The sequence below is a fragment of the Solea solea genome, chromosome 15 (genome assembly GCF_958295425.1).
Source record: "Solea solea chromosome 15, fSolSol10.1, whole genome shotgun sequence".
Taxonomy (NCBI): domain Eukaryota; kingdom Metazoa; phylum Chordata; class Actinopteri; order Pleuronectiformes; family Soleidae; genus Solea; species Solea solea.
The window spans coordinates 11332115-11359431 of NC_081148.1; the positions used below are offsets into that span (position 1 = coordinate 11332115).

The 27317-nt window shown below is 40.2% G+C and overlaps 3 protein-coding genes across 4 annotated transcripts; 1 reads left to right on the forward strand and 2 right to left on the reverse strand.

The window, feature by feature from the left end:
* Positions 1-2075: 2075 nt before the first annotated feature.
* On the reverse strand, positions 2076-4212 carry LOC131474198 (protein gooseberry-like). Its single transcript, XM_058651956.1, has 3 exons — positions 4109-4212; positions 3580-3755; positions 2076-3082 (listed from the first exon to the last, which is right to left on the reverse strand). Exons 1-3 carry the CDS (start codon positions 4128-4130, stop codon positions 2321-2323), a joined length of 960 nt encoding a protein of 319 aa, XP_058507939.1. The 5' UTR covers positions 4131-4212; the 3' UTR covers positions 2076-2320.
* A 2491-nt stretch (positions 4213-6703) lies between these two features.
* tmem254 (transmembrane protein 254) lies at positions 6704-10340 on the forward strand. The gene is made up of 4 exons (XM_058652266.1): positions 6704-6879; positions 8378-8481; positions 9124-9183; positions 9676-10340. Exons 1-4 carry the CDS (start codon positions 6793-6795, stop codon positions 9794-9796), a joined length of 372 nt encoding a protein of 123 aa, XP_058508249.1. The 5' UTR covers positions 6704-6792; the 3' UTR covers positions 9797-10340.
* A 1109-nt stretch (positions 10341-11449) lies between these two features.
* LOC131474421 (L-threo-3-hydroxyaspartate ammonia-lyase) lies at positions 11450-26594 on the reverse strand. Of its 2 annotated transcripts, none has more exons than XM_058652264.1 (11): positions 26316-26594; positions 16693-17020; positions 16406-16522; positions 15180-15421; positions 14783-14948; positions 13948-14047; positions 13716-13791; positions 13427-13552; positions 13038-13205; positions 12853-12910; positions 11450-11964 (listed from the first exon to the last, which is right to left on the reverse strand). In XM_058652264.1, exons 2-11 carry the CDS (start codon positions 16849-16851, stop codon positions 11866-11868), a joined length of 1311 nt encoding a protein of 436 aa, XP_058508247.1. In that variant the 5' UTR covers positions 16852-17020; positions 26316-26594; the 3' UTR covers positions 11450-11865. The 2 variants fall into 2 exon arrangements, with proteins under 2 accessions (XP_058508247.1, XP_058508246.1); XM_058652263.1 differs by lacking the exon at positions 26316-26594 and adding an exon at positions 19214-19503.
* Positions 26595-27317: the final 723 nt, after the last annotated feature.

The following is a 27317-nucleotide window of genomic DNA, read 5'->3' on the forward strand; positions in this document are numbered from 1 at the left end:
TTTATTCCATTCCTTGAGCACTGAGTTGTACATGAGTGGGTACAGGTGAATCCTCCTCTCTCATAATCTCAAGCAAGTTTCCATGGTTACCAACTTCTCCATTGTCTTTTTTTTTTGTCCAAAATAAGAGTGTGCCACCAGAGAGTGCTGCAGGGTCAGTGAGTATAGGGTGAGTAAACTGGATGTGTGCCCGCGTGCGTCGCCGTAAAGGTGAGCGTGAACCAGCCCAGAAATGGACACATGATGAGAACAGACAAGGTTCCTCCATTTGAAAACATGGTGTATCATTGTAAATGTGGAACATGGTGTATCGGTTATATAACTTCTGTGTGATTAATGTCAGAGCTTTATTTATTGATGCTATCAGGACATAAAGATGATGTCAATCAAATCAATAGGATAACAAGTTTGCTTTAATTGAACTTTTGCACAGAAAAGATATGATAAAATGAAGTTGTATGTTCAATTATTTTTATTATATGGTGATGTACATTTTTTAATGAAGAGTCATCAGACAACTTTTATATACCCAGCGGTTGTCGCTATTTTAAAGAGGTAACAGTGGAAAGATGCCAGTAAAGACACAAGGTTATTTTCCTCGACCACATCTCTATGGCAGAGAAATTGATTATTTTGATATAAACACTGATTGTGCAATCAGTTATATAGTTGTTAATAAATGTACTCATGCTCTGCAAATACTGTTAAATGATTTGTATCTTTAATGTATAAACTGTATAAACCTGTATAAACCTACAACCTGGTCTCTTTCTTCTGTCTCTACCTCATCTCCCTCTTGTCCTCTTCTCTCCCCCATTTCTGTCCCCCACCTCTCCACTGTCCCCCATTTTTCCTTTCACCCCAACCGGTCGAGGCAGATGGCCGCACATCTGTACTATCTGGCCGCACATTGTGTGAATTGTTGGGTTTCTCTGCTTTCCATTATGTTGTCTATGTACAGTGCCTTGAGATAATTATATGTTATGATTTGGCGCTACACAAATAAAATTGAATTGAATTATTTATCCATAAATCGTTCATTATCGACTTTTCTACCCTCCATAGAAGTCCCGTTTAAAGAAAGACACCACATCTCTTTTTACCTTTAATCCAGATCTGCTGTTACCAACATAAGCCTTAAGAAAGTCCTTCATGAAATGCCACTTTGATTTATGAGCAGTTTTCTTTTCCCTCAGCTGTCTGCATCTTGTTTTTTGAGTATCGGGTTGGTGGACACCTGCCCGACACACGTCATATGGCGACAGTCTGCGACGCTTCCTCCGCCGAGCTATCTTTAGTGAGTACAGCGAGCTGAAGAGCTGTGTTCTCTCCTGCCTATTGTATGTTCTTTTCTGGGGACAGGAACCCACGCCAGACCCCAACCAAAGGACAACACCCTTCCTCCCATCTTGAGGATGAAGGCAGGAGGCCAAAACAGTGTAAACAACACACGCACATCCAACTGTTGGGAAAACAGTGTGAAGCCGTGAGCCTAACATCCTGTGAGCTGTCCTGGGCTTTTTTGTGTTGGAGTCATCAGGTCATGGATCAAGAAGGTTGATACACACTGGGGGGATTTAGCAATATGATAATTCTTTCATCTTGACCTGAAAACTTAACCTTTTGGCAGACAAACTGAGGTCCATTGGAACAAGCTGTGAAACTTTAAATCCGTAAATGACTCAAGCTCTTGAACAAAACCAGTTTTTTTTTTTTTTTAATGAGGAATTGCAGAATAAAGTAAAAACAAAAGGCTTAAATGTGTAAAAGGTCATATGACTGTATAACATGGCAATGGGAAAGGTTTTGATGAAACTGCAGCGGTCCCAAGAATCTGCAGATTCGTACCAGCTATTACTTTTACGACATAGTTTTATAATGGGTTTCAGTTGTTAAGAAATCGCTTGTCTCCTCCTCCTCCTGCTAACTCACAGGCTCCATCTACTGGTTGCAGTGTGCTATCTGTGTTTTCATCCCAGCTCAGTGTAACAGCAAACCTTTCACATCTGGATGCCAGAGGAATCCATGGCTTCTTAGTTGTGAAGAAACCAAAAATACTCGGAGAGAAAGGCAAATGAAACTGAAATATTCTTTATTACTATTGTTTTTTTGTTTTTTTTTGTTATATATAAAAGTGCAGAAAAATCATAAATAGAGAATAGATGAATAAATACATAAACTCATACAACCTGTAGTGATTGTGGAAGAAGTAAAAGGTCATTGATGGTCCATTAATTCAGCACAGCTTAATCAAATGACTAAAATCAAAATAATACACATGATTTCAAAGTGTCCACTGAAAATCCTTGTAACAGAGTCATTAACAGAAAGCCATTTTCTCATCTGTGGTATGGATGTCCAGTTGTCGTCCTCCTCCTCCTCCTCCCAGCCAGTCCTCGTCCAACTCTCCTAGAATCTCCTGCAGAGACAGCTCAGGCAGGGGGGCAAGCTGGACCCCTTCCAGATGTCTGGATTCCCTGTAGCCTTCCAAAGAAACCCCACTCCACGAATCTTCCAGCTGTGAGTACTGACCTGGGCTGTTTTCCAGACTGACGTCCCAGTATCCAGAATCAGGAGTGTCAGGGGTGGAGGAGTGTGAGGCGGAGGAGGTCATGTACAGCTGCTGCTCTGCTGATCCTGGATACATGAAGCTCGGTGCTTGGCTTGAGCTTCTCATCTCCAGGGGAGAGTGGCACCACAGTGGAGTGATTGGTGGGGTTTGGCTGCCTGTATGGGACCAGTAGCCCCTTGGGTGGGGGCTCGAGCTGCTGCTGAAGCCTGCATGGAGCCGGCCCTGCTGGACCCCATGCATGGGGCCGTAATGTCCATGCTCCTCAATTGTGGAGTACGCTGGAGGACATTGTCCATAGTAGCAGGCTTCTTCTATCTCCTCCTTCACCTGGGTTGGGTAGGCTGGGGGAGGTCCCTGAGGTGGCAGGGGGATAGGGCCAACCTGGGGCCCCCTGCTGGCAATACCATGATGTAGAGGGAGTGCGTCCCGGACTGGACTGTCAGACTGCCACAGGGCTTTCTTAGTGCCTTTGCACTTCAGGGTGCGAGCTCTTCTGTTCTGAAACCACACCTGGACAGGAACAAGATACAAATAAAGAGGTTAGATTGAAAGCGGGAAAGATAAGGCAACACATTCTGTCACGTTAATCATTCACTGGGCGGTGGTGCACAGAGCGAATGTAGTAGTTCTCAGCTGTTAGAGCCTGTTGTACAGTCAAACAAGGCCCTGATAAAAGCAGCTTGTGTCTCTTAAGATAAAGAAATAAAGAGATAGCGTGATAGCTGTATCTACTATTCTATGTCGGGTGAATTTGAACAGAGGCTTTTTATGATAACAAACCACAGCCCAAAATACCTCACAACACAAATATGTTTGCTGTATGTTTTTAGATGTATTTATATCATTTAAGAACAACACCAGCATCCATAAAGATTAATACATTTTTTAACTTCTGATTTAAAAACCCTGGCCATAAATAACCCATTTTCATTCATTTCATCATATTTATTCCACAGGAAAGGTTTTGTGTTATATACTGTACGTATAAATAAAAAATGACTGTATACCTGGATGCGTGACTCTGGCAGGCCTGTGGTCTGGGAGAGGCTCTCTCTGAGGCTGATGCCAGGGTACGGGTCAGTTTCAAAGGTGGCACGTAGGAGCTCCACGTGTTCCTTGGAGAAACTGGTTCTCTTCCTGCGGCTAGCGCTGCGAGAGGAGCAGGCTGCAGGCTTTGCATCATCTGAGGGAGGAGAGCAGGTTATATATCAGACGGAAGCCAAAATAATGTCCGGATAATTTCAGCCAGTTATCAACATTTTATATCTTTCAGCCCATCCTTGCTTCCTAATGCAGACAATGTAGAATCATTTGAAGGTTCTATATTGGCACCAATATAATGTCCGACACCACATACCTAGTAAATAAACACTGATTTGTTGTTTTCCAACTACAACTAGTTCTTCCAAAAGTTTCACATTTTAAAAAAAAATGTGTAGTAGAAAAAGCAAGATAGACTAAAAAGATGTCTCATCTAAATAAGCCCCCTCCTTGTTTTGCTCACATTTATACACATTTATATAAAACAGCTCTTACCATTGATAGAATCCTTCCACATTGCAGCAGTTAAATGAATGAAGCTCTGGATAGTGTGGTTCCTTCACTGAGGTTGTCTGAGTGTGAGTCGTGTTAGGATCAGGGGACCTTTTATATTGATCACCTGAGACCTCAGAAAGCCATGGCAGTAAAGCCAAAGCTCAGTGAAGGGTGAGGGGGCTGAGTATGGGCGCCTAACAGGAGCCCTGTTCTCACCTAATCACTATCAAAGCAGTGGCAAGGTCAAAGGCAAATTTGACATTATTGTAAGGACAATTTGGGAGTAATTAGCCCCATCGATACCGCAGAAAACGACTTACATGTGATCATGTTGTTTTGGTGCCAAGGAATATATATACATTTAATAGTGATCAGAAGACAAAAGACAGACATCCATGCAATTTCTGTCATTTTTCGCTATTTATAAATAATGGTATGCTGAGTATTTATAGTATATATCATGTTATATGTTTTCACATCATTCTAATCCAAATGCCAAATGTCAAAATTTGATAGACATAAAAACAACAAAGCTGCAGGTGTCCTAAGACTAAGCACAATACTGTATGATGAATAAAATACGATTTAAAACATTAAAAACATGTAAAAATCTGTACAAGAAGGGACGGAAAAAAAGTAGAATAGAATAGAAAACGTTATATTATACACCAGTCATACAAGAAGAATATAACCAAATAAACCATAAACCATGGAAACAGAGGAATAAAGTATTATGTGACTGAATATATTATATATCATAATAATGCATGTCGCATATAACTACATGTACATGTTGTGAGATGAGACCACAGACACATTATAGAAAGTGACTCCCCATTAAATTCAAATTTGTGGACTGTGAGTCATGTGATGAGTGTGGAAGACAAACACGGGCAGCTTTGCAAACTGTTGAATGCTGATCAGGCAACAATAGCCTCAGAGAAATATTTAACTTACAGCCTTTGGCAAAAAACATAATAGCTCTCTGAGCTGAAGCCTATCAGCGGCTCCTGTTGTCTTTTCACGTGCAGAGCAGCTCCCTGTTATCACACCAACAAAAACAAAGGTGGCTAATTATTCTGTGATTAATTGGACAGTTACTCCATCCCCACACACCATGCTCATGACAGCGAATAAGTGCATCAAAGTGGGTGTCAAGTTTGTCAAATGGCTTAACATGTCCAGGCCATGACCGAGCTGTATGGAAATGCCGAGGCCTTGAACAGCCTTTAACCTCAATATGTCATATTTGTCCTTGCTCTGGTGAGTGACACGCTGCTCAAAAACATCCACATTATTACACGAATCAAAATATATATGTCATCTATTCTTATTGACACTTAAGTCTTGACCTTTAGTTGTTTAATTTACCTACATCTATACTATCAGCTGTAGCTGTACTGTAAATGTTAGTAAACTGAGTCAATAGTCAAACAACACATTCAGTACAAAGTACCAAAAGAGGTTTATGCTACTTAGGTTCACTGGAAGACAATGCAGCTTGAAGTCTACTACGGTAATCTGAACAAACACAACAGACTCAGACCCTTTCTTTTTAACTTTATCTGGACAAGCAGCAGAATCAATGTCTCCATGTGCGGAGACGGCTCCTGACTGTCCACCGACTCGCCCTGCGCTTTATTTAAATACAATTACACGCCACATGCAACATTTCGGCAGAAGTGGAAGCTGCCAAACACCCTGAGGTGAAGTAATACATTCAATTAATTCTAGGTATATATATATAGAATTTAAAACAAATTGGACCCAGTATTTCATTATCTAAAATTAGACTGATAAGATAATAATATGGGAAAGACTCTTATCAATGCACCAGTCCAGCAAATCAAATACTTGCTGAGCCCAAGTTTACATACAAAGAGTCAAGTGATAAAAGCGAACACTGGTGCAGCCCAAAGGCTATTCAGCTAATGCAAAGTTAGTATAAAGAGCTTAGTTTAGTTTTGTCTTGTCTCTATAGCGGGGTGTATGTCAGAATAACAAAATACCAACTGATCAGCTTATCTCCTCATGTAAATGAATTAGAATAATCCTGCAAATAAGGGATGCTGCCAGTGTATGACATCACAGAGTCACAGTATGTAAACATTTATTATAATTTTATATTAGATGTATTTATGTAGTTATTTTGTTTATTTGTACATGCACTTTGTATGTTTGTCTTTCCAATGGCTCCAAAGCTTTATTTGGAGAAATTGTGCTGTATATTGTGGTGAAACAGCTTCATGGGTGTTTCACAAAACAAAACCAATAGATGTTTTCTCTTAAATTTTAAACATTATGAAATCACCAACACAGAATGTTGCCTAACAATCGTTTATTATTTCTATGCACAAAATTGTTTCCTTTTCGAGTCCCCATATTCAGTTACATGGAACAGACACAGCAAATAGCCTCTAGGGGGCAGCCTTGACGTGGGCCGTGTATTATTCTTCTTTTCTTTTCTGCTGCTTGTGTTATCTGTACCAAAAACTGTTAATACGTATATGTTGTAACGAGTATGTTGTATATATGTGACGTATGTGTAATTGTATTTATTCGTGTGGTCTGAAAAAAAGACCACACCTCCCCGCTGTGACGGTGCCGCCAGTGTCCTCTTAGTACTGTTGTTTCCTTACGGTCGTATTTGAGCGTGAAACCAGTGCGGAGCAGCATTTAAAGCAATGGCTAAAAGTGATGGGTGCGATTACTTTAAAAGAGCCAGCCTGTTCTGGATTGTCGTGGTGACAGTCTCGATGGGATTTTTTACTGTAAGTCAACCAAACAAGTTTTTAATAGAAGAAATGTGTTGTATATGTGGCATTTTTCGCCACCGTGCTGTGTTGCGTTAAATGTCTTCCGTTTCATACATACACTTTAATTTTACCTGTGTCGCCTCTCAACGCTTGTTTTGTATGATACTAATATTACTACTAAAAGCAGACTCTGAGGTTACTGTTGTTAAGGTGCCTGGTCAGGGTTCATTTAGAGCTAAAGGTCAAACAAACGTTGGGGGCAAAGTCCGCTTTACAACTGTCATTGTTAGCCAACTCCAGCTAGTGTTATCTTCCGTTGTCCTATGAAAGAAAAGAGTGTCAGAATATGATAACACACCTGCACCCGTGGCAGCTATTTACACAACAGTTTTCTAATTTTGTGGCTAGTAAATAAATATTTGTGGTGTTATTTTTAGCTAGTTTAGTTACATGTACCATCAGTGGTACACACGCTTCCTCTGGTGGTACTTGGATGAAATACCAGGGTATGTGATAGAAGTGGAGCTGAGGAATTTTGACCAGAATGTGGAGAAAAAGAAGCAAATAACAAAAAAAAAAAAAATAGATTTGGGAAAAAAGGGTGTCTTGTAAAACATTTTCAGTGGAGTCTGATGTATATCATAATAACTAAGTTGTGTTTTTTTTTTTTTTTTTTTACATGTTTTGCATGTTTAAGCATTGAACTGTATGTTTTGCAGTTTCACTGTGAGCTATAAACCCTCTGGGCTCTTCCAACAATAGCCCTCTGAGGGCCCCATACACCATCCATGTACCTGACATGTCAGTCTTTTTGACTTGAGTGTGACATGTGGTTTGTTGTACGAGTCCATGTGTGTAGCTTTCATTTCATGTCATGAAAACATTCATGTGTAAACCTCTATTATCCTCATAAAAAGGACATTTAAATAATCTTTTGGAAAATGTACAATTAACAACAATCAAAATGTGAAGCTATTTATCATGATCTGTGTCACCAGCAGACTTGAAGACAGAACTACACATATATACACTGAATCAACTAAATAATATCTGGTTGAAAACAGTTTTTCTTTAATATATAAAATGTAATTATTTTGTGGGTTTATATGAAATTGGATTGTTTTGCATTATGATGTAAAACAAGTGATATATTAAGATCTCGCAAAGGCTGCCTTTTCCCAACACAGTTCTTAGTTCTTGTCTAATAACCTAAGCACCCCAGTACTAAAATTAAATGTACCAGCACAGCGGGACCAGAGTCAGCTGACTCTAGGCCAGATTATTATATAGTCATCAAACAAACAAAAGCCCTTTAGTTTTTTCTGAGACAGAACATTGTGGAATAAATTCAGCATAAGTTGACATAGACTTTCAGTAGGTCAGAGGTTAAAATGAGCAGCTCTGCTCTTAGAGAGACAAACTCTTGTTTTTCAGTCGAACTGTAACGCATATGTGTACAGTTCATGTAGTTCATGTGTGTCAATGCTCTAATGCCGTGTGTTGTGTTTTCTAGTGCACCGTGTTTGTACCAGAAAAAGTCCCATTTGCTCAACTTGGTGCCTTTGGCAGCTTCTGCAAACACCTTGCAGAAAATCATGCTGGCTTCATGTTCAAAGGGTAAGTGGTTAAGCTGTTGTTACACCAACCATTGTTGGCAAATAGGACAAAAAGTCACAGGAACAGTTTAATGGGGAATACAGTCATTTCTTTGTTTTCATAGACTGCAGAAATATTGTGAGATTTCCCTGTTTAGAGTGGGGAAAAAAATCACTTTCACAGATGTTTGAGTGCAGCATCAATGGAATTAAAGAGCAATGTAAACACACAAGGCTGAAAAGCTTCTTCATCACCTGAGACCTTAATGTTTTTCACATTAAGCAGATCGTTACAGCAAATTCCCCCAGTCACAAGCTCCTCAATGTTGACACTTAAAGTCTTAAAGACATCAATCTAAGGACGATGTTTTGCTGATGGGTCACGTGACACACAGGACGGGCCCCCTCAAACTAGAGTGTTTCCTTCTGTGAAGAGGGTTGAAGTGGTGGTCGTTTGTTCAAACATTTGTGGTTTGAAATGTGTGAAGTGGTTGGTCCGTTAGGTTGTCATGTGACTGTTAAATAAAGTGATGTAGCAGCAGCTGGATGTTACTCATCTCTGTCAAAGGAACAACGAAGGAGTTTCACTGAGGTGCATGTAACTGTTGTGTTTTTAATGTCATGTAGATATGAGAGAATCTAATTTGTTTTTCATCTGTTACAGGTGGTGTGCAGCCTGGGCTGTTCATGCCTTTGAGGCCTTTATTGCTATGAGGATGTGCCGGTAAGAACTACTGTCCACTAGATGGCGGTGTGGTCCCATTTTCTTTTTAAAATAAACCACTCAAACGTGTATGGCATTTTGGTTTCCTTAGAAGTAGCCTTAAAGGCTCACACTGATGTCAAACAATGACATGACCATGAAAAACATTTGCAAATCAGTCAATATCTTTAATTATGATCACTGTAAGGGGATTCAAGACTGTCTTTTGCTTAAGTTAAGGTGACAAATCTAGTAAATTGTGGATTTAAATGTGTTCTGGACAGAAAACAACACATTGATCACATCTGATGTAAGTGTGTTTGCGCCACACACAAACTTGTATGTGTTATATTGCTATTGAAGAAGGTTATAACAAGATAATAATTAATAAAGTCTTTACAAGCCCAGTTGCACTTTATAAACTCGGCAGATGAGTTTTCAATTTATATTTAAGTCCCAGAATGTAACAGATGCCACAGATGCTAATTCTTTTTTTTTTCTGCGTCGCCACAGCGAGAAAGGCATCACCAACTCAACCACTCGCTGCCTGTGGTTCATCCAGACACTTCTCTATGGCTTCGCCTCTCTCGGCCTGCTCCTCAAGTACAAGCCTGTGCATCCTAAACAACGCTGACCGCGGGAGCAGACACCTACAGGACAGCCCTGCATAAGCTGATATTTCCATGACAGTGGCTTCCTTGTGCCTCGTCCTCCTCCACAGTTGGAGGAAGACACTTGAGCCCTTTTCCTATAGTGTTTCTTTTCATACAATATTGTTGTAGTGGAGACATAACTTAAGATATGCTGCTAATATTTCTCTCTTAAAATGTGGAAGATTTACAACTTTTGTATTCCATAGATTTTAGGTACTATTTTAATTGTTTACTGATTATGACATTAACAGTTTTCATCATTGGTTCTCTTGAATCATGAATCTGACCTGAGCTGACTTCATGTAGTGCTGTACATGATGGGTCTTCCAGCATGCACGGTGGCATTAGGGGTATTTTATCCCCTGTAATAATAATGGCAGAGAGGTTGCAGACGGTTCACTGCCACCACCATTCTCCAGGATTAATAACAATGGGAAGAGAACAGCTGCATACAATTTTCCTTTCATGGTGGTGCCAATGTTTTAACGATAATAGTATTAAAAAGAAAAATCTACTGACTAACTACAGATGAATTCCTTTGTTTTTATTCCTCTCAAAGTGCTTGGAATAGAGTATTTAAACATAATACTAAGAGTTTACAGTCAGACTTGCAGCAGAGCTCACATGCAATGTGTTCATAAGGGTACATTGCAACAAATGATTGGCAGATAATCCAAATAATCAAAATGGGAATTAAAATGACATAAAACCAAGGACCCAAGACTAAAAACAGTCTAAAAGTGGCAGACACACTTTTTTCTTTAGTGCTCCAAAGAAAAAAAGTCAATGGATTGTTAATTTCTGAATCAAATCTGTGGCAATCATACAAAAGCCGCAAAGACATTTCATCCTGGACAAAAGTGGGGGTTGAGATATTACCTCATAATAGCCACATATACAGTAGATGACAATCTCTAATTAATCACAATAGTAATTTGATAAAAAAATATTGAAAAATGGAGCCTTAAAGGTGATACATGTATGAAATGTTTGATATTAAGACACTAAATGATCATGCATATTACAACACATAACTGGTGCAGCCACAAAATATTCTTTCATTTCAGGGCCACAAATTCTAACTCTTAACACAGCTCATAGCACGTCAGTGCTACATGTACTCAATGCTACATACTACATGTGGATGCATGAACAGTGTCATGCTGGGTAAAAATGCATCTTCTTACTAATGTTTTTTTTTTTATAGAAAATCTGGCAACCACACCCCTGTAATGTTTTCAAGTGTTGCAGTAACCATCTTAAACACTGAAGGTCGCTGTTGCACTTCTTTTACATTTATCACCTTTAAGTACTTTCAGAAAACCTATAGGGATTTGTTTGTTTTTTCTTTTCATATCCACAGTATGAGATGTCGGTTTGGATCAAGCTCTAACAGCAGGAGATGTTTGTTTGTTTGTGTCACATGGGTAAACAGACGTAAACGAGGCTGAGTCGGTGTCACAGGGTCACAGTGTCCTCTGCTTATGAACTTAAGAGCATTAGCTCTTCTTAAACAGTCTCCACTGGAGCTCTCTCCAGCCAATAATCAGGGTCAGATAGTATAGAAACAATGCACTTTCATTCATATCTCGTGTCTCTATCATCCACCTATCACCAACAAATCAAGTCAGGTGCAGAGTTTGTCTAGTTTTATTCCTTGTTGACACGACAGTATAAATACAGAAATATATACAACTGTTCATAAACAAAATGGATTTGGATGGAAAATAGTATATAGTGTGCATTTATGAGACCACCACAGGACCGAGCCTGTCGTCTCAGTGCAGTAATTGATGGTTGAACTATAACAACTATATTCTGAATGCAGTCTAACCACTTTATTCTAATCACAGCGTGTCGTGATTAAAGTAAAGCATTAGCAGCATTAATGATCTCCACTTTGTAATAATATATTGGGTTTGCTGAGAGAGCCATTTTCCTAAGGACTTTCACTTAACATAGTTCATTAATGATAGTGATCGTCTGCAAGTGAGTGTACGCTGTGTCGTCTGATTCTATCATCATCAAATACGGTTTGTTTTGGTGTCCATCACCGGTCCAGCCAGCATAGAGAAGGGTAGCGCTCACTCAGTACCTTGCGCAGTTGAATGCTCTGTGCCTTATCCCTGGTTTCCACCACACACTCCACCTGTAAACACACACACACACACACACACACACACACACACACTGTTAGTCCTCTGATGTCACTCACACACACACGAGAATTAGGCCAGTTAATTATGCAGCACATTTCACCTTTTGACATTGCTGGTAAATAAGTGCTGAGCCAATTTGTCAGTGTGGACTGCAGAGGTAATAATGCAGAGGCAGAAAGAGACAGTTGTATTTGGTTCAACACAATTTAATGGTTTCACTAAGCTTAAAAAAAAAAAGATAAGAGGAAAGCCATAAAACAACTGGTTCAAGAAGATTTGTTTCTCTGCACTGGGAATCGTTGGTCTCCATCCAGTGGCGGCTTTGTTTTCGCATAAAGGGAAAACAGACATAACTTAATATAGTCGCTCCAAGTTATGACTTTATATGTAACCTAATGGTCGTATCCGACCAGCGCAGTGTCTGAGTGCATAATATTAGGAAATTACCTTTGCAATATTCACAAATGACTTTAAAACCTCATATCAGGCTAAATTATTCAAATGTTTTCATACAATGAATATTTGACTATTTGTGTTTGTATGACTCACAGTCTCCCACAGACTCAAAGTGACATAAAACCCTTTATAAAGGTTGTTTTGAAATAAGTTGTTTTGTTTATATTTTCTTTTTGGCATGTTTGGCAGTTATGAATATCGCCATTCCATTAGAAACACTTAGCAGTGTATGGTTTTCTAAAAATGTTAATAGGTCAAGAGACGGCATTAAAATGTTTTATATTGTATTTATATCTCACTAAATGAGCCATATTCAAACTTGAGTTCTGCCAAATTCAAGCCAGAGTTTAAGGGCACTTACGAAAAGGTAGGTGAACAGATTGCGAGTAAAACAAATGAATTTAGAGATTAAAGTCTCCTACCTTTGCTTTAAAGAGATCTGACTTATCACTGTGTCTGCGATGGCACACGTCCAGCAACCTAGGAGGGAAATGACAGAAAAAGAGCAAGCAATTAAAAAGGTGGCATCAGAGGGGGACATTACGTAACACAGCAGCATGATGTGACAGAAATAAAGGCTCTTAGAATGAACAGGCTCTGACTCTACCTGACGTCCTCCCTGGACAGGACGTCCAGCAGCTTGGCCATGTCTCCTGGCCACTCTCCCAGCTGCACACAGAACTTACTGACCCGGTCATCCAGCACCAGGGCGCGGTCAACACACCGCCTCACCATCTCCAGCTCCATGTTGGCGCTGCTCACCACGACAGCGACCCTGAAACGGACGCACGTGATACTGCTTTACTGCCAAAGTGTGAGCTTTTTAGGCCTCAGCTGTTTCAAAAATGATACACCTGTGTTTTTATTACATTAAATATGCCATAAAAACGTAAACTTTAGAGCATTTCCAATATTTATATCTGTCCTTCTGTCTTCTTTAAACAGACATGGGTTATTTTCATTTGAGGAGCCCTAATTTTAACAAATCTGACCCACTTTTTTCCTCTCAGCTCTGGCAGTTGTCCGGCCAAGATGGCAGCCAGCCCCATGGCTCCCTCAGTGTCCACAGTGGAGCGTTCAAACTCCTGAAACCGCAGCATCGCCACCAGTGAGTCCTCCTCACTTTGAGGCAATGGGGGGAAAAAAAATCAGAGAAGCTTTGACAATGAAATTTCATTCCTCTTAAATACCATAACTCTATTTCAGTCTAAAGTAAACCATCGATCAGTGATGGATTTCTGACATAAAAGTCAAAAAGAAGAATAGAGACAAAATAAAGTGTTACCTGACGGTGATGACTTTATTTACTAGTTTCTTTGCCAGGTGGAAAGTGTTTACGCCAAGCGAACGCGCCACAAGGTCTGCAAACACACAGAAGATCAACATGTTATTCTGTTATTCTGAGTTACATAAATCCAATGATCTATTATTATCATGTTCACCAACTGCAGGAGGAAAATTAAAAGGCTTCCCATGGGGAAAATGTGTGGATAATGACAATGATTTCGCAATCTTACCTCCGTAGAGCCTCTTATTGGGGTTGCAGTGCATGTCTTTGACTGGACTGTCTGTTTTCAGAGACTTTGACAGCAGAGGGAATCCCTCTGGTTCAATCCCCTGTTGATGGAACCACGTGTTAGAAACATTTTCCGGTGCGTCTATAAACAACACACAGAGTTATAGACCCACGGCACCAAATGGAATCAGTCACAACGGAGCTTTGAATGATTGTGCTCACCCTCATTTCACCACACTGGCATGTTAACATTTACCATTTTCTATGTCACGCAATACGCAAGCGAGGCTGATGAAGACGTTGTTTACAAATGTGCAGCGTCCCCTGATCACATGTCATTATATTATCTTCAGTAGTGATATCAATCAATATAAAACATTTATGATGATTACAGTCATAAATCTGTGCGCGACGGCTGCCTTAATGAGCCCCAATGTTGCGTTTCATGATGCTCGCCACTGCATCTAACTCCACGGTGAATGTGATTGATAGTCTCACAGCACACAATTTTATGATATTTATAATTGAAAATAGAAATAGTGCTTCTCTGTGCTCCCAGTGTAAAATGAGCTGTAGCTGTTTGTGACAGCTGTGGGCAAAGAGTGGAACATGGGAAAAATTGCAAAAAGAAGTGAGGATGTAGGAGAAATTACCTTATTTTCCTCATCGTTAACAGTACTATAGTCATGGACACCAGTAATCAGATTATTGACCTTATAAAAATGCTTTTGGCAGAGTCAGACTACTGTCATAATCTGGTTTAAAACAGAATATTGTTGTCCATGTAAAAAGATCATTGTGTTCCACTTCCATGAATTGTCAAAGTCAAAACCTACTATGACAAGAATTTGTGAGTTGATGTGTTTGATGGCAGCAGCAGTGGCAGCCAGTAGACCATACTGTCCAGCTGCTGGAACAATCACTGCATCCAGTTTGGGCACTTGTTCATAGATTTCCATGCCCACCGTGCCCAGTCCTGCCAGGTACGCTGCACTTTCATCTCTGGACAATGGGAGAAAAAAAGGGAAGGAAGAGAGAAAGAGCAGGTGAGGTGAAGAGCTGCAGAGCATCATGATGATCAGCTGACTTGACGTTTCATATATACTTTCTTTGTCACCATGAACAGACAGTACGTCAAGTCACGAAAGAAGCTATTAATGCAGTAGATTTTACAAACACATTCTCAGCTTTGCTTCATCTAACTTCAAAAAGGCCTGTATCAGTGGGACTGACTCTTCCATATAGAGGTATCCATTCTCTTTGGCCAGATGGCGAGCGTGTTTCTGAGAATCTTGGCTGGTGCTGCCGTAAGAGATGACCATGGCGCCGTAGTCTCTGTAGATCCTGAGGCGGGGCGAGGAGCAGCTCGATGGCATGATGACAAACACGGGGATCTTCATCTCCACGGCATGGTGAGCCACGGCCATGGAGAAGTTGCAGTCCGAGGCCACGATCACACCATTCCTCTGCTGCTCCTGCGGGCACGTTAACACAAGCTTAAAATACTTAGCAATAAATAACTAAAGAGAGAAAACGATTTTGCAGAGCTTATTGCGTTTTGCAATTGCAGAGTGGATAAATGTTCATGGTACTTTACATATTTATTGAGGTGAAAGATGAATCTAGAAAGTTACACAGTACAATACGATGTATTATGGTTTGTTTTTGGCCTTAAATGAACTGAATATGACGTTCCAACATACAGCATAGTCATTAGGTACTTGTAAATAAGTAACAGATCGATAGATAGATAGAAAGATAGATAGATAGGACACTACATTGATTTCCATTCATTTAGATTCAAACAAAGCACCACTATTCACATCTTAGGACCAGGTTTTGGTCTCTATGAGGACTAAACCAGTAGTAAAGAGGTAGAAAAGGTAATAAATACAAGTATACACACACACGAGAACTCCAGCATATATATATATATATATATATATATATATATATATATATATATATATTTTTTGTTGCCTTAAAATAAGCCTATTACATATACAGTATACACTTTAGGCAAGGGACGTGCTTTAACTGAGTTAACTAAGTTCAACCATCTTGCTTCTATAGCAGTCCAAATGGACAAACTTAACTTTCAAGCATCTGTTTCGATGGAAACCTCATCAGCTGATGTACAGCTGTACGTGCTTGTTGGTAACAACATTCCTTTCTGGTATTTGAAGGCCGAGTGAGTGGAGGAGTTCTCTCTATTTGTTGCCATCTGCAGTCTCACCATTAGATATTACTGATTCTTACACAACAGACCTTTAATGCATAACATTAACCTTAACCTTAACCACAATTTCACATCCTAATCCTGATCTCAGAAATGAGTTTCTGCCTCATTAGGACTGAGGTTTAGTCTCCATGAGGACTACTAGTCCTGACAAGGTTAGTGTTTATACCAGACACGGTTCTAAAGAGGTAACAAAATATGTGCACAGCTCCTGTATTACCTGTGTTAGGGAGGTGAGAAGGTACAGCACTCCTCTCTCCTTCACCGAGCCTGTGTAGTGCAAATGCTCCTTCTTCAGGTAAATTTCCATCCCGTACTGTTTGGACAGTCTGGAGTACTGCACACAGAGAGAGACTTTGTAATGGGTGAAGTATTGCCCTGCAATCTACCCTGCTATGCATAACAAAAATAAAAACTGATGTAACTCAAGGAAACTTGGATGATCGCAGCATCAGATTTATAAATCTGTAACAGACTATATTTTGTGTACATAGTTTGCTGATGTACCGTGCAGGGTGTCTTCTGTATCTCTGACTGGATCCTGAAGGCCGCTGCACTGATGTCCTCAAAGCGAAGGTACTGGGGCAGAGGTCTGGAGACAATCTGGAACTCACTGACTCTCCTGGTTTTTTGCGGCTCCATGAGCATGACCTCAGGACGTTCCATCACTTTGGTTTCATGGACCTTCACATCGCCGTTAAGAAGCTCCTCCTCACCGAAGTCCTTCAGACGTTCTGGTTCAATGAGCGTGGGTCTGCGGCCCCTGGTGCCATTACTGACGGGGCCACATTTGTGAACGGCACCGCAATGACTGGGGCCCAGATGCAGCTCCTCTCTGGGTAACAAAGTGAAAGCCATATATTACATTTATTTTCAACTGACCTCTTGCAAGAATTGTTATATATAAACGGACAGTAGGTAAATCACTCCTCAAGGCTCCTCAAGAGAATTTTACTTGCATTTTATGAATCTAGATATTCTTTCTCAAACCCAGGTAAGAAATTAAATGAAATTGACCTCGACCCTCGTGTGAAGGTGCGTAAACGAGCCGACACACAAGCCCAATCCTTCAAACAAGATGAATTGGTTCACCTTTCTTGTCAACCCAGCTTCCACTCAATGTGACAGATCACATCTATTAGTCAACTTATGATTCATTGGGTCATTCAGCTTCTCTTTTTTTTTTCCTAAATAATCCAGCGTTTAAAGTGGAAATGTTGCCCCAAAGGCAGGACAGGTTGATTTATAGCAGCTCAGTAAATGGACATTGTGTAAAATCAAGCAGAATGAAATCATTGAATTTTGTTTCATTTCTCAAATGACATCGCACAAAACCCAATTAAATACCAGGATCGTTTCTTTTGGGTGCATCCCATAGCTCACAGTTGAACGGGAACAGCTCTATGCAGTAGAACTATTATAATAGGATTACACTCACTGGAGATTAACCCTGGCACTTAGTCACTAAAGTGGATCACAAATGGTTAACAAGTAAGTTTGAAACTTTGAATGAGGCTGTGCAGGGGAGACAGATCGTCCATGTTTTTTTGTATTTGTTCTGCAAGCAAAAAAAAAGTAGCAGCCTAAAGACAGATTGGTTTCGCTGCAGTCCAGATAGAGCTGAGTAAGTTTTTAAGAATAAAAAGACATTAAAAAAAAAGAACCCTGTGAAGAAAATGCTTGAGTAAGACTGAAGCAGCTTTCACAAGATGCTGCATTTCCCTCCTCAGTGCTGCCAGCACCCAGAGAAAATCCCTGTCTATTTATATCACAGTGATCTGCCATAAACACACTCATAACCTTTCACCTCATCCTCTGGATCCATTACTGCCCCGTGGACCACCTATCAACCACTTTCAGCTCCATATTCATCCACAGTTTGCTCCATAAAACACAGCTGTGGACAGAGAAGCCCGAGAAGTCTGCACCTGTGATCATGGTGGGTTTGTTGTTTCAAAACAACATCAGAGAGTTAAATAAGCAGCAAGGCAGCGGGGAACAAAGCCTCAAAAATGAAGGAAGATGGAATAAAAAGCTGATAGGTGCAAAATTGTGTGCATAACATTTTAAATGGTGCAAACAAAAAAGAAGGGACAGCATCAAAAAGCAAAGTGTTTCAGTCCATCAGGCTTTCATCTTTCTTCTAGCTGTACTTTTTGATGTGCTTCCAGCTGGCTGCTGTACCACTTCCTTTTCTGACTGAGGAAAGAAATCATCTTTGTGTTTGATGCAGATTGATTTTTTGCTGCAGTTATTATATTTTTGTTATTCAGGCCCAGATTGCAAAAACCTTCTTTCATTCTTTATCAGGCTTGTTTCAGCCTTGTTAGATGTAATGAAACGTATATCCCAAATTAGTTTTTTCTTCTACTGAATCCTGGCAGTAATGGTATTTATTTATTTATAAGACAAACACTGACCCAACATGCAATGTAGTTTCTGTTTTGCACACAGCAGTGGCACAGTGCTGTACTTTAAGTACTCTTTTTTTTAATCAATCAAACACCTTTAATCTTTTTTTTCCCCAAGTTTTTACGAGCATTTTGCAAAAAAAGTCACAATTACATGGGAACAATGAGGAGAAGACCAGGCAAAGGAGTAAGTCTACTAGAATGAGAAAAGGTAAGGAGGGTCTTTCCACTACAAGAATTCTGAGACAAGAAATAGGAAGATGAGACCTTTTGTGGTGGACCTGGATGGAGTTTGAGAAGCTTGGGGGAAACGTGAGAGGTAGGTGTTCATAGAATTTAGATTTGAGCACAATAACAGCACAATTTGGATTTAAAGAACAAGTTGTTTTTGTTGATTTTCTTTTGTCATAAATGTGTGGTGTAGGTGGCAGAGGAAGAAACAAGAAGACTTGAGGGATGTGTTTGCTTGGGAAGAATGTGGAGGAGGAATAGAAGCGACAGAAGATAGAAGCTCTGACAGTCTGAAAGTCAAACCCACAATTTGTCACTACAGGGCGGTTCAGGGCAAGGGAGACATGTTTGGGGGATTCAGGAGCTTACATGTTGTGATTTCCCACCTTTGCCAGAAGGGGTCATTCTCCTCGTTGTCTTTAATTGCAGGTCTAGGTGAGTACAAACGCTCAAGTCGCTCACTCAAGTAGCTTGAGTAGAATAATTGTGCAGCAAAGTTCATCCTGGTCAAAAACTGTCCGCTGCAATCCAACAACAATCTGACTCCGAATCCCTCTCTTGTGCCAGCTGGTGTAGGGTGTCCGAGGGATGACAGGACACTGACTGCTCTTTCTCCCACGGTGTAACACCCCCTGACTTAGCTCCCTCCCTCTTCACCTTCCCATGGGCTTTTTAAGTCAGGATTACCCAGGGAGACATGCACTGGGGCCCAGCAGCATCTCTCCACTGACCTGGCCACTCCCAGCTCTCTATTCATGGGCCCAGACTGGGATTACTTCCCCTTTCTAAGACTTAGTGCTAATCAGACGGTCTAAGGAGATAGATGTAGACTTAGGGTTTATCTAAGGACCAGTGATCTGGTGAGGGTACAGCTATGGGTGGAGGATCAGAGATGAAGGGGTGAGGGGGTAAAATGAGTAGGTTTATGCAGAGAACATCTCATTTTTGTGTCACCAAAAGCTGTGAAAGAAAAAATATTTTACATCCATATAGAGGGCAGCAGTAGATGACATTTTGCAGTCATCAGTCAGTGCCTGAAAAGTGAAGCAGGAAGTCTTCCTAAAATAAATTTAAACACAAACTGTATGTATAATAATAATCACGCTATGGAGAGGGACATGCTGCCAGACAGTTGACAGATAACAGACTATTCAGGAAAGTGGAGGAGAAGTAAATTGGCTCTTGACTGAACTCGGCAGGAAGTCCAAATGCTATTCAGATGTGATAGGATGTCCAACGTGTCGCACAGACCCCAACTGAGGAGCAAAAGAAATGGCACTGGAAATATCATCAGATCACCACAGCAACATGTATAATCACATCTAATCTCATTAGACAGCATGAATAAGTGTGAGTGTAGTGAAGGGACTGTTATATAAGCAGAGTTCTCTGCCTCAGCAAGTTCCACACCGGCCACAGAGAACTGACGATTGTTCAGAGTGTTTTATGTGACTGTCTGAAATCCTTAGTCATGATTGTGTCAAGTCATTAACAGAATCTTCTGGCTTACCTCCACCCAGATGTGCTGCAGAATATCTCTAAGTAAATTTAAAAATATATCATTTTGACAGTTCCCAGTGCTGCTAAGATAATTTGAATTTGCAGATTCTTTGCATAGTTTTGATTATGCCCAGTGTGCACTGACATATAATGATAAGCATAAATTGACTTGGTCAAGGTCCACCCCCCCCCTCCAACACTGTCAACACATTCCCTGATCTCTTTAAGTTAAGTTAAAAGTAGTAGTAAAACATCCTGAATCCAGATCTGTACCCAGGTATCAGGGAGCAATAAATTCTGTTACATATATATACACACACACATACTGTATATATACATATATATAAATACATATATACATACATACATACATACATACACACACACGTGTATATATATATATATATATATATATATATATATATATATATATATATATATATACATACATATATATATACACACACACACACACACGTGTATATATAGATATACATATATATATATATATATACACAGTATAAACCTGGTCTTGAATCAATCTGTGCTTGGTCATGACTTCTACTTAAGAGTCAGAGTTTCAGTTGAGCTGCTGATAGTTTCTGTGAGTACAGCAAATCCACAATAGGATTAGAACACAGCACAGATAAAACCTAACGTCAACTAATGCCTTGTCTTAAACGCAGTGGGGGGGGGATTTTGTATCCATTGATGGAGGAACACAACTCACTCACACACACGCAAACAAACACATCATCCAAATTAGATTTAGCTCCTTAAGAAATGACAGGAAGCTGCTGTTGGCCAGGGAGCACACGGGTACAAAGCAGAGTGGACTTCCTGGCATAAACAAGGTGTAGTGAGGCAAATATGAAGGTGATGATGATGGAAGATGAGGCTTCTCCTCCTCCGTCAATGCTTGTGAGGACACTGGGTTATCATAACTACAGGTGGACAATACACTGAAGCAAACACAGACTGGAGAAAGACAGAATTAGTTGTGAGAAGGTCACACTGCCTCCAGCGTGACGGCAGATGACCCATGATCCTTTGGCTCTGTGTGCGTGTAGACGCTCTGTGCTTGGCATGGGTCTGCCACTTTAACTAGAACAGCTAATACATTAATGAAGAGTCACAGGATGAACTTTATTTCATGATACTTATTAACACCTATTTATATTTGAATGGTACATTTCTTTTGTAATTTCTGGGGGGAAAAGAATGTTATAAATCATGTAAACATCAATATCCCACTTAATATTAATGTTGCCAGTTGTAATTTGTATGTTTTATTGTAGCTTAATATTGAATATCTTCATTAATATTGTATACAGACTAATGAATGATTACAATTGAAAAATAGCAATTCTGTATCAATCTGTACCAATAATAACAAATAAAAGATGTTTTTCTTACTTTTTGACTTGATCCACTGAGTTAAAATTAACATAAAATGAAATAATCATGGATGTAGTGAAAGAGGACATGAAGTTAGTTGCTGTGAGAGAGGGGGATACAGAGAACAGGGTGAGATGGAGGAGGTTGATTCGCTGTGGCGACCCCTGAAGGGAGCAGCCGAAAGGAAAAGAAGAAGATATTTGGACAAAAACATCTTCAAATTCCTTATTGTGTGACATTTTTACACATTAAATCCCTCTGGTATTATTAGTTATATTTTATTATGATTAAAAATGTCCTCTTAGACTGTATTTTTTTCTACTTGATCCATTCTCTCACTTTTCCTCCGGTTTTGTTTTATGCTGTGTAAGCTGTAGACCTGCTGATGAGACCAGACAAGAGGGAAAACTCGATCACAACACTGAAGACAAGCTGGAATAATGCAAATGACCACATTTATTTCATTATAGCTTTGATTCTCCGGGTGTGGGAAGTTGTGTGTGAGTCACTCAAACATACAGACGGAAAGAGAGAGTCAGTGCAGTGGGAATAACAGGAACCAATCAATATGATTTCAAAGGGCATTCTGTGCTGCTGAATTGATTTGTCAGACTTCTTGCCGAACAGAAAGAGCCTGATTTTCTCAGAGAAACGTTTGACACCCTTTTATTATTCGCCTGATTTTATCAAAAAGTGCAGTTTAAGTCAAACAGAAGCTCGTCTACATCAGTCTCAGCATTTGTGTGATACACTGTGAACTGAATATTCAATTATTACGAGTCTCAGTCTTTATTTCATTTTTACAGCATTATACAAAAGACTGCAAACACAAGAATAAACTCATAATGATAGATATGTCTTCTACATGCTTAAAGAGATATTTAATTATTCTGGAAAAACAGGATCTACAATCCAACTGCTGCACACTGGTTGAAACAAGTATTATTAAGCTTTACATTGGAGAAGGTAAGGTAAGTTAAGGAGATTTGTTGATCAGGTGAGCCGACCACGGATGGAATTTCTGGAGTTAGTGATGAGTTAAGTTGAAAAGCTTTAATGGAAACAGCTCAGATCTAAGGACTGAGACAATGCCAAACATGAACAAGGAGATGTTGGGGTGTGGTGCAGGAGCAACAGGCCAAACAGGTTGACAGTTAACAAACAGGATTTATATTTAATAACAATACAACAATTACAATAACTTTTACAATATCTTTATCTTTTGTACAAATTGCAGATACAATTACTTACAACTATTTGCAATGCTTTTATACACAAAGTGTGCATCTTTTGTTGCTACAGTGGATCTTTTTTTTGGCTTCTGGAAGAACATTTCCAGGGTCTCTTGATATGCAATATCAGACACATCAGGAACCATTTATCGTGATCCGCATGCAGGCTGCAAGATGGTCCGCCTGCAGCCTATTGCGGATGTTTGTCTTGACCTGCAAATACATTAACTGTTAAGCTTGAAAAGTGATAGCTTAAATTACTGATAGCTTAAAGCAGCAAATCACATTGTGAGAGGTATTTTTTACCCTGTACATGGTGGAGAAGTCCCTCTCACAGTTTACACTGCTGACCGGGACCGTCCCTGCAATGGTAACCAGTAGACTTCATGGTTGGGTACAGGACACCAAACTCTTCATATTTGGAAGACAGGTCGGACATTATGGCCAGAAATTATGGACATTATGGCAAAAGTTCAATGATATGATTAACACAGAACAGCGTTCATGATAACGTTATGTGACAATATCAGGTTTTAAAGTTCAGGGAGTGTAGCTGCTTGTGGACCTATAATGCCAAATGCAGCCATGACTCCAACCTCACTGAAACGCCTCTCGAGATGGGCAATGAGGCCATCCAAATATGGATCCATCACCTGATCAAACAGCAAGAAAAAAACGTCAGTAAACTATTACTGTAAATAAAACTGTGCAGCAACTAAATTGAAGTTACATCAATACAGTCAGCCGAAAGCTACATAATCATACCTGCGATTTAAATCTCTGCCAGTATTGCCGTCTGTCCCCTGAATCATCCTCTCCTCTTCTTTCTCTCTCCTGTTCAGCAGAGATGCTGAATGCCCCCAATCCCAAAGGGTCATCAAGACTTTGATTGAGCGTACTCACTTATGACCCAGGTTGCTGATCACCAGAAACTTTTATGCCTTTAATTAAGGCCAGGGTGACAGGGACCTGGAAAATTAACCAAATTGACTGATGTGAAAAGATCAATTGCAATAACCTATTTTTATGCAAAATAAACATGAAAATAAAACATGGCGGCTGATTTGAGTTAGTAATGTTACCTGCTCTTTGATTGCCAGGAACATGGCATCCTCTTTTTGGAAGAGTTTAGCGAGGCGTGCCAGGTGAGGGAGCACATCAGCTTGCAGGTGGAGGGCGGCAATGAAGGGATGGGTGGCAAGGAACGAGTACAGTCCCTTAGCAGTAGGACAAAGGGCTGAGAGAACAGTTTCCTCTCAGTTCCATAGCGATAGCGCGCACCACAGAGAAATTTATATTGTCATTTTTTTTTCCGCATGAGAAATACAATGTGTGGCTGGAGTGCGTGACAAAAGACCGAAAAGCGTGACTGTCAGGCTCAATGCCAGATTTGAGAGCCCTACAACAGGTTTTCGACATTTACAGAAAACATTTTGCTGCCGGTCATCCGACTCTTTAAAACCAAACCATCTCCAAATCATTGAGCCATTGTTCTTTTGTTGACTGACCAACTAATGACCAATTCCTAAGACAAAGATTAAGATTGAGGGTATGCCCTTGGTGTGAATAATATTTTTCAGGGCTGCCACTGCTGTAGGTGTGTGTTCACGTGTTTGTTAGTGTGTACGCCAGTGCGGAGATCCACCCATTGTAAAACGGTGAAGAAAATGAAATGAAGAAAATCGCTTAAATAAGATCAAGAACATCATTACTTATTAATAAATATATTGTAGGGGAAACACTGAACCCTATTATACGACTAATATATTAATGTGATTGTTATGAATTGCTACAAATCACATTTGTTACAAAACAAGTGTCTTTCATGTCCTGTTTTTTTTATTTTCATTATTGTTTTCATTTTTATTAACACTTAATTGTGTTCACAAGTAGATACATATGTAACAGATGTAACACTGTCTATTGTACATGAGCTGTGGTGAATGCCATGTACTTTAAATTTAGGCCAAATCAGAAGATATAGTTTCGCTGATGGAGGATACAGTATATAAAAAAAAGAGTAACAAAAATATAATTAGCAGGAAGCCACTCTTCAATTGCAACAAATGAAATGGTTCAGCTATGATTGAATTTATATTTCTTTATATATCAAATATCAGTTATCAACTTAGAATTTAGCAATAAACAACCTCAGTTGTAAATAACAAAATAAAACAAATTTACAATATGAACAGGGCCACACGGTGGTGTAGTGGTTAGCACTCTCGCCTTGCAGCGAGAAGACCCGGGTTCGAGCCCCGGTTGGAACAAGGGCCTTTCTGCATGGAGTTTGCATGTTCTCCCCGTGTGTGCGTGGGTTCTCTCCGGGTACTCCGGCTTCCTCCCACGGTCCAAAAACATGCAATGTGGGGATAGGTAAATTGGACACTCCAAATTGACCATAGGAGTGAGTGTGAGAGTGACTGGTTGTTTGTCTCTATCTGTGTGTGGCCCTGCGATGGACTGGCGAACTGTCCAGGGTGTACCCCGCCTATCGCCCGATGTAGCTGAGATTGGCACAGCACCCCCCGCGACCCTCTGGCAGAGGATAAAGCGGTAGATGATGACTGACTGACAATATGAACAAAGAAGTAACGCTGTTCAAAGTGCAAATAAAATAAAAAAATGGCCCAAAGTAATAAAGTCAACCGTCCAGATAAGTTAGTGTCCACAGTTCATCAGTGTATGTGTATTAGTCCTTCAATGTATGGTTGTGTATTTGGTGATGTTGTAATTGTTCATCTACCTGGGTGGCGCTTTCTCCAGATGCTCAATGAAGCTGCTTCCGACGTCACACGCCTGTAAGCCGGTGTTTTGCTCCACGTTCCTCGGTCCGGGCTAACCATCAGAATCGATTCATACGCCAAAAAGCAGCAGTTTATCATTATTATTATTGTTTATCTCTTTTTAATCTTAATTCAATGAACGTGAACCATTCACAGTGACAGTGTATTGTATAATACATATTGTTAAATGTTCTTAACGTTTACCATACATATCATAGCTCAATTACGTTTGAGAATGATACAGTAAATGATTGTCTCTCAATAACACAAAACTGCAGGTTCGTTTAGCTTTGTAGCATTAGCTCACAATAGCACAGGTCAAATATCAGTAACACCAATAGCCAAATTGCTAACACATAGAACTAGTTCGATTAACACAAGACAATTATCCACACAGAAATACAAAATAACCACATTCTCCCAACACACTCTTATATACTTCCGGTTGGTTTTAAAAACAATTTCAGAAGCATAACGGCACATAATAATGATATATCCATGAAATGAGTGGGTAATAACCCGTGTCGGTAGCCGCTAGCATGCTATGCTAAGCGTTAATGGTTACTACTCACCGGAGTTTTCTCTCGACAAAAGATAAAACGGCGATGTCCGGCAAACCAAAAACCTTCTCACAGGTGCGGATATTTTTCAGAATCAATAACAAAACAAAGTTTTATCCACTCTTCATCTAATTATCAACATTAACTTGCTCTCTCAGTCCTAACGTGTCCGTTCTCGTTGGTGTTGGTGCAAGAAAAAAACTGACGAGCCGGGAAAAAACAAAGGAACTGTGACCGTGAGTATCGCTTGTGTGTGATTAATGCGCACCCTGCTGGTGAAAATAAGCAACTACTACAAAATAAAAACTCGTTAAGTATTGTTTTTGGTGGCTCTGTGTGTCTGTGTGTGCGTGTGTTTTTCCGCACTTGCTGCACTTGCCACTAAGACCAACAGAGGGCGCCAGAGGCTTGCTGCGTGAATGGGGTGAAGTCTGCTATCTCTGATTGCCTTGTTTAGACTGTATAGCTCAACATTGTTAAACTCCAAAAAAACTGTAAAGAGCGTTATCCATACAAAAAAAAGAAAAGAATATAAGACAAAAAGGGAACCATAATATAAGAATAACTGGAGTTCCCCTGCATTAACCCTCAGAGTCCCCTCCCCAGTCCGTCCCTCCCGCCCATTCTCAGACACTGAGCTTCTTGCTCAACTAATGTTTTCATGAGGAAAGTAGGCGCAACCAGAGCAGGAGAGAGAGAGAACGCAGGGAAAACAGAGGGAAACCTGTGAAGGAGTGACATCGTTTAGTTTTCACTCTGTTCCTGAAAGAGATTTGGGAATTCTCTCTTTTCTTTTGCTTTCCTCGCACGCTCTTTGTCACCAGCTGTCCTCCAGGATTCACTTCCCTCCTCCTCACTATGATTCGAACCCCCACCTTCTCGATTGGACTCCTCCTCCTCCTGATTGGCTACACCGCAGCAGGTAAGAGAGCTGAGGTTTGTGCAGGGGTCACAGGTCATAGAGGGGAAGGGACAGAGGACGCACAGCTGTGTGGAGCTGAGTGCCTCAGCATG

Bases quoted from the DNA above. Each gene is read 5' to 3' on its own strand.
- LOC131474198 (XM_058651956.1), bottom strand. From the start codon at position 4,130: ATGTGGAAGGATTCTATCAATG. The intron at 3,756-4,108 runs GTAAGAGCTGTT...CTCCTCCCTCAG, and splicing joins GTGGAAGGATTCTATCAATG to ATGATGCAAAGCCTGCAGCC. The intron at 3,083-3,579 runs GTATACAGTCAT...GTTCCTGTCCAG, and splicing joins TGCCAGAGTCACGCATCCAG to GTGTGGTTTCAGAACAGAAG.
- tmem254 (XM_058652266.1), top strand. From the start codon at position 6,793: ATGGCTAAAAGTGATGGGTGCGATTACTTTAAAAGAGCCAGCCTGTTC. The intron at 6,880-8,377 runs GTAAGTCAACCA...TGTGTTTTCTAG, and splicing joins TCTCGATGGGATTTTTTACT to TGCACCGTGTTTGTACCAGA. The intron at 8,482-9,123 runs GTAAGTGGTTAA...CATCTGTTACAG, and splicing joins GCTGGCTTCATGTTCAAAGG to GTGGTGTGCAGCCTGGGCTG.
- LOC131474421 (XM_058652263.1), bottom strand. From the start codon at position 19,329: ATGAACTTTGCTGCACAATTATTCTACTCAAGCTACTTGAGTGAGCGA. The intron at 16,523-16,692 runs GTACATCAGCAA...CTCTGTGTGCAG, and splicing joins TACAGAAGACACCCTGCACG to TACTCCAGACTGTCCAAACA. The intron at 11,965-12,852 runs GTAGGAGACTTT...GTGTGTTTACAG, and splicing joins CAGATCTCTTTAAAGCAAAG to GTGGAGTGTGTGGTGGAAAC.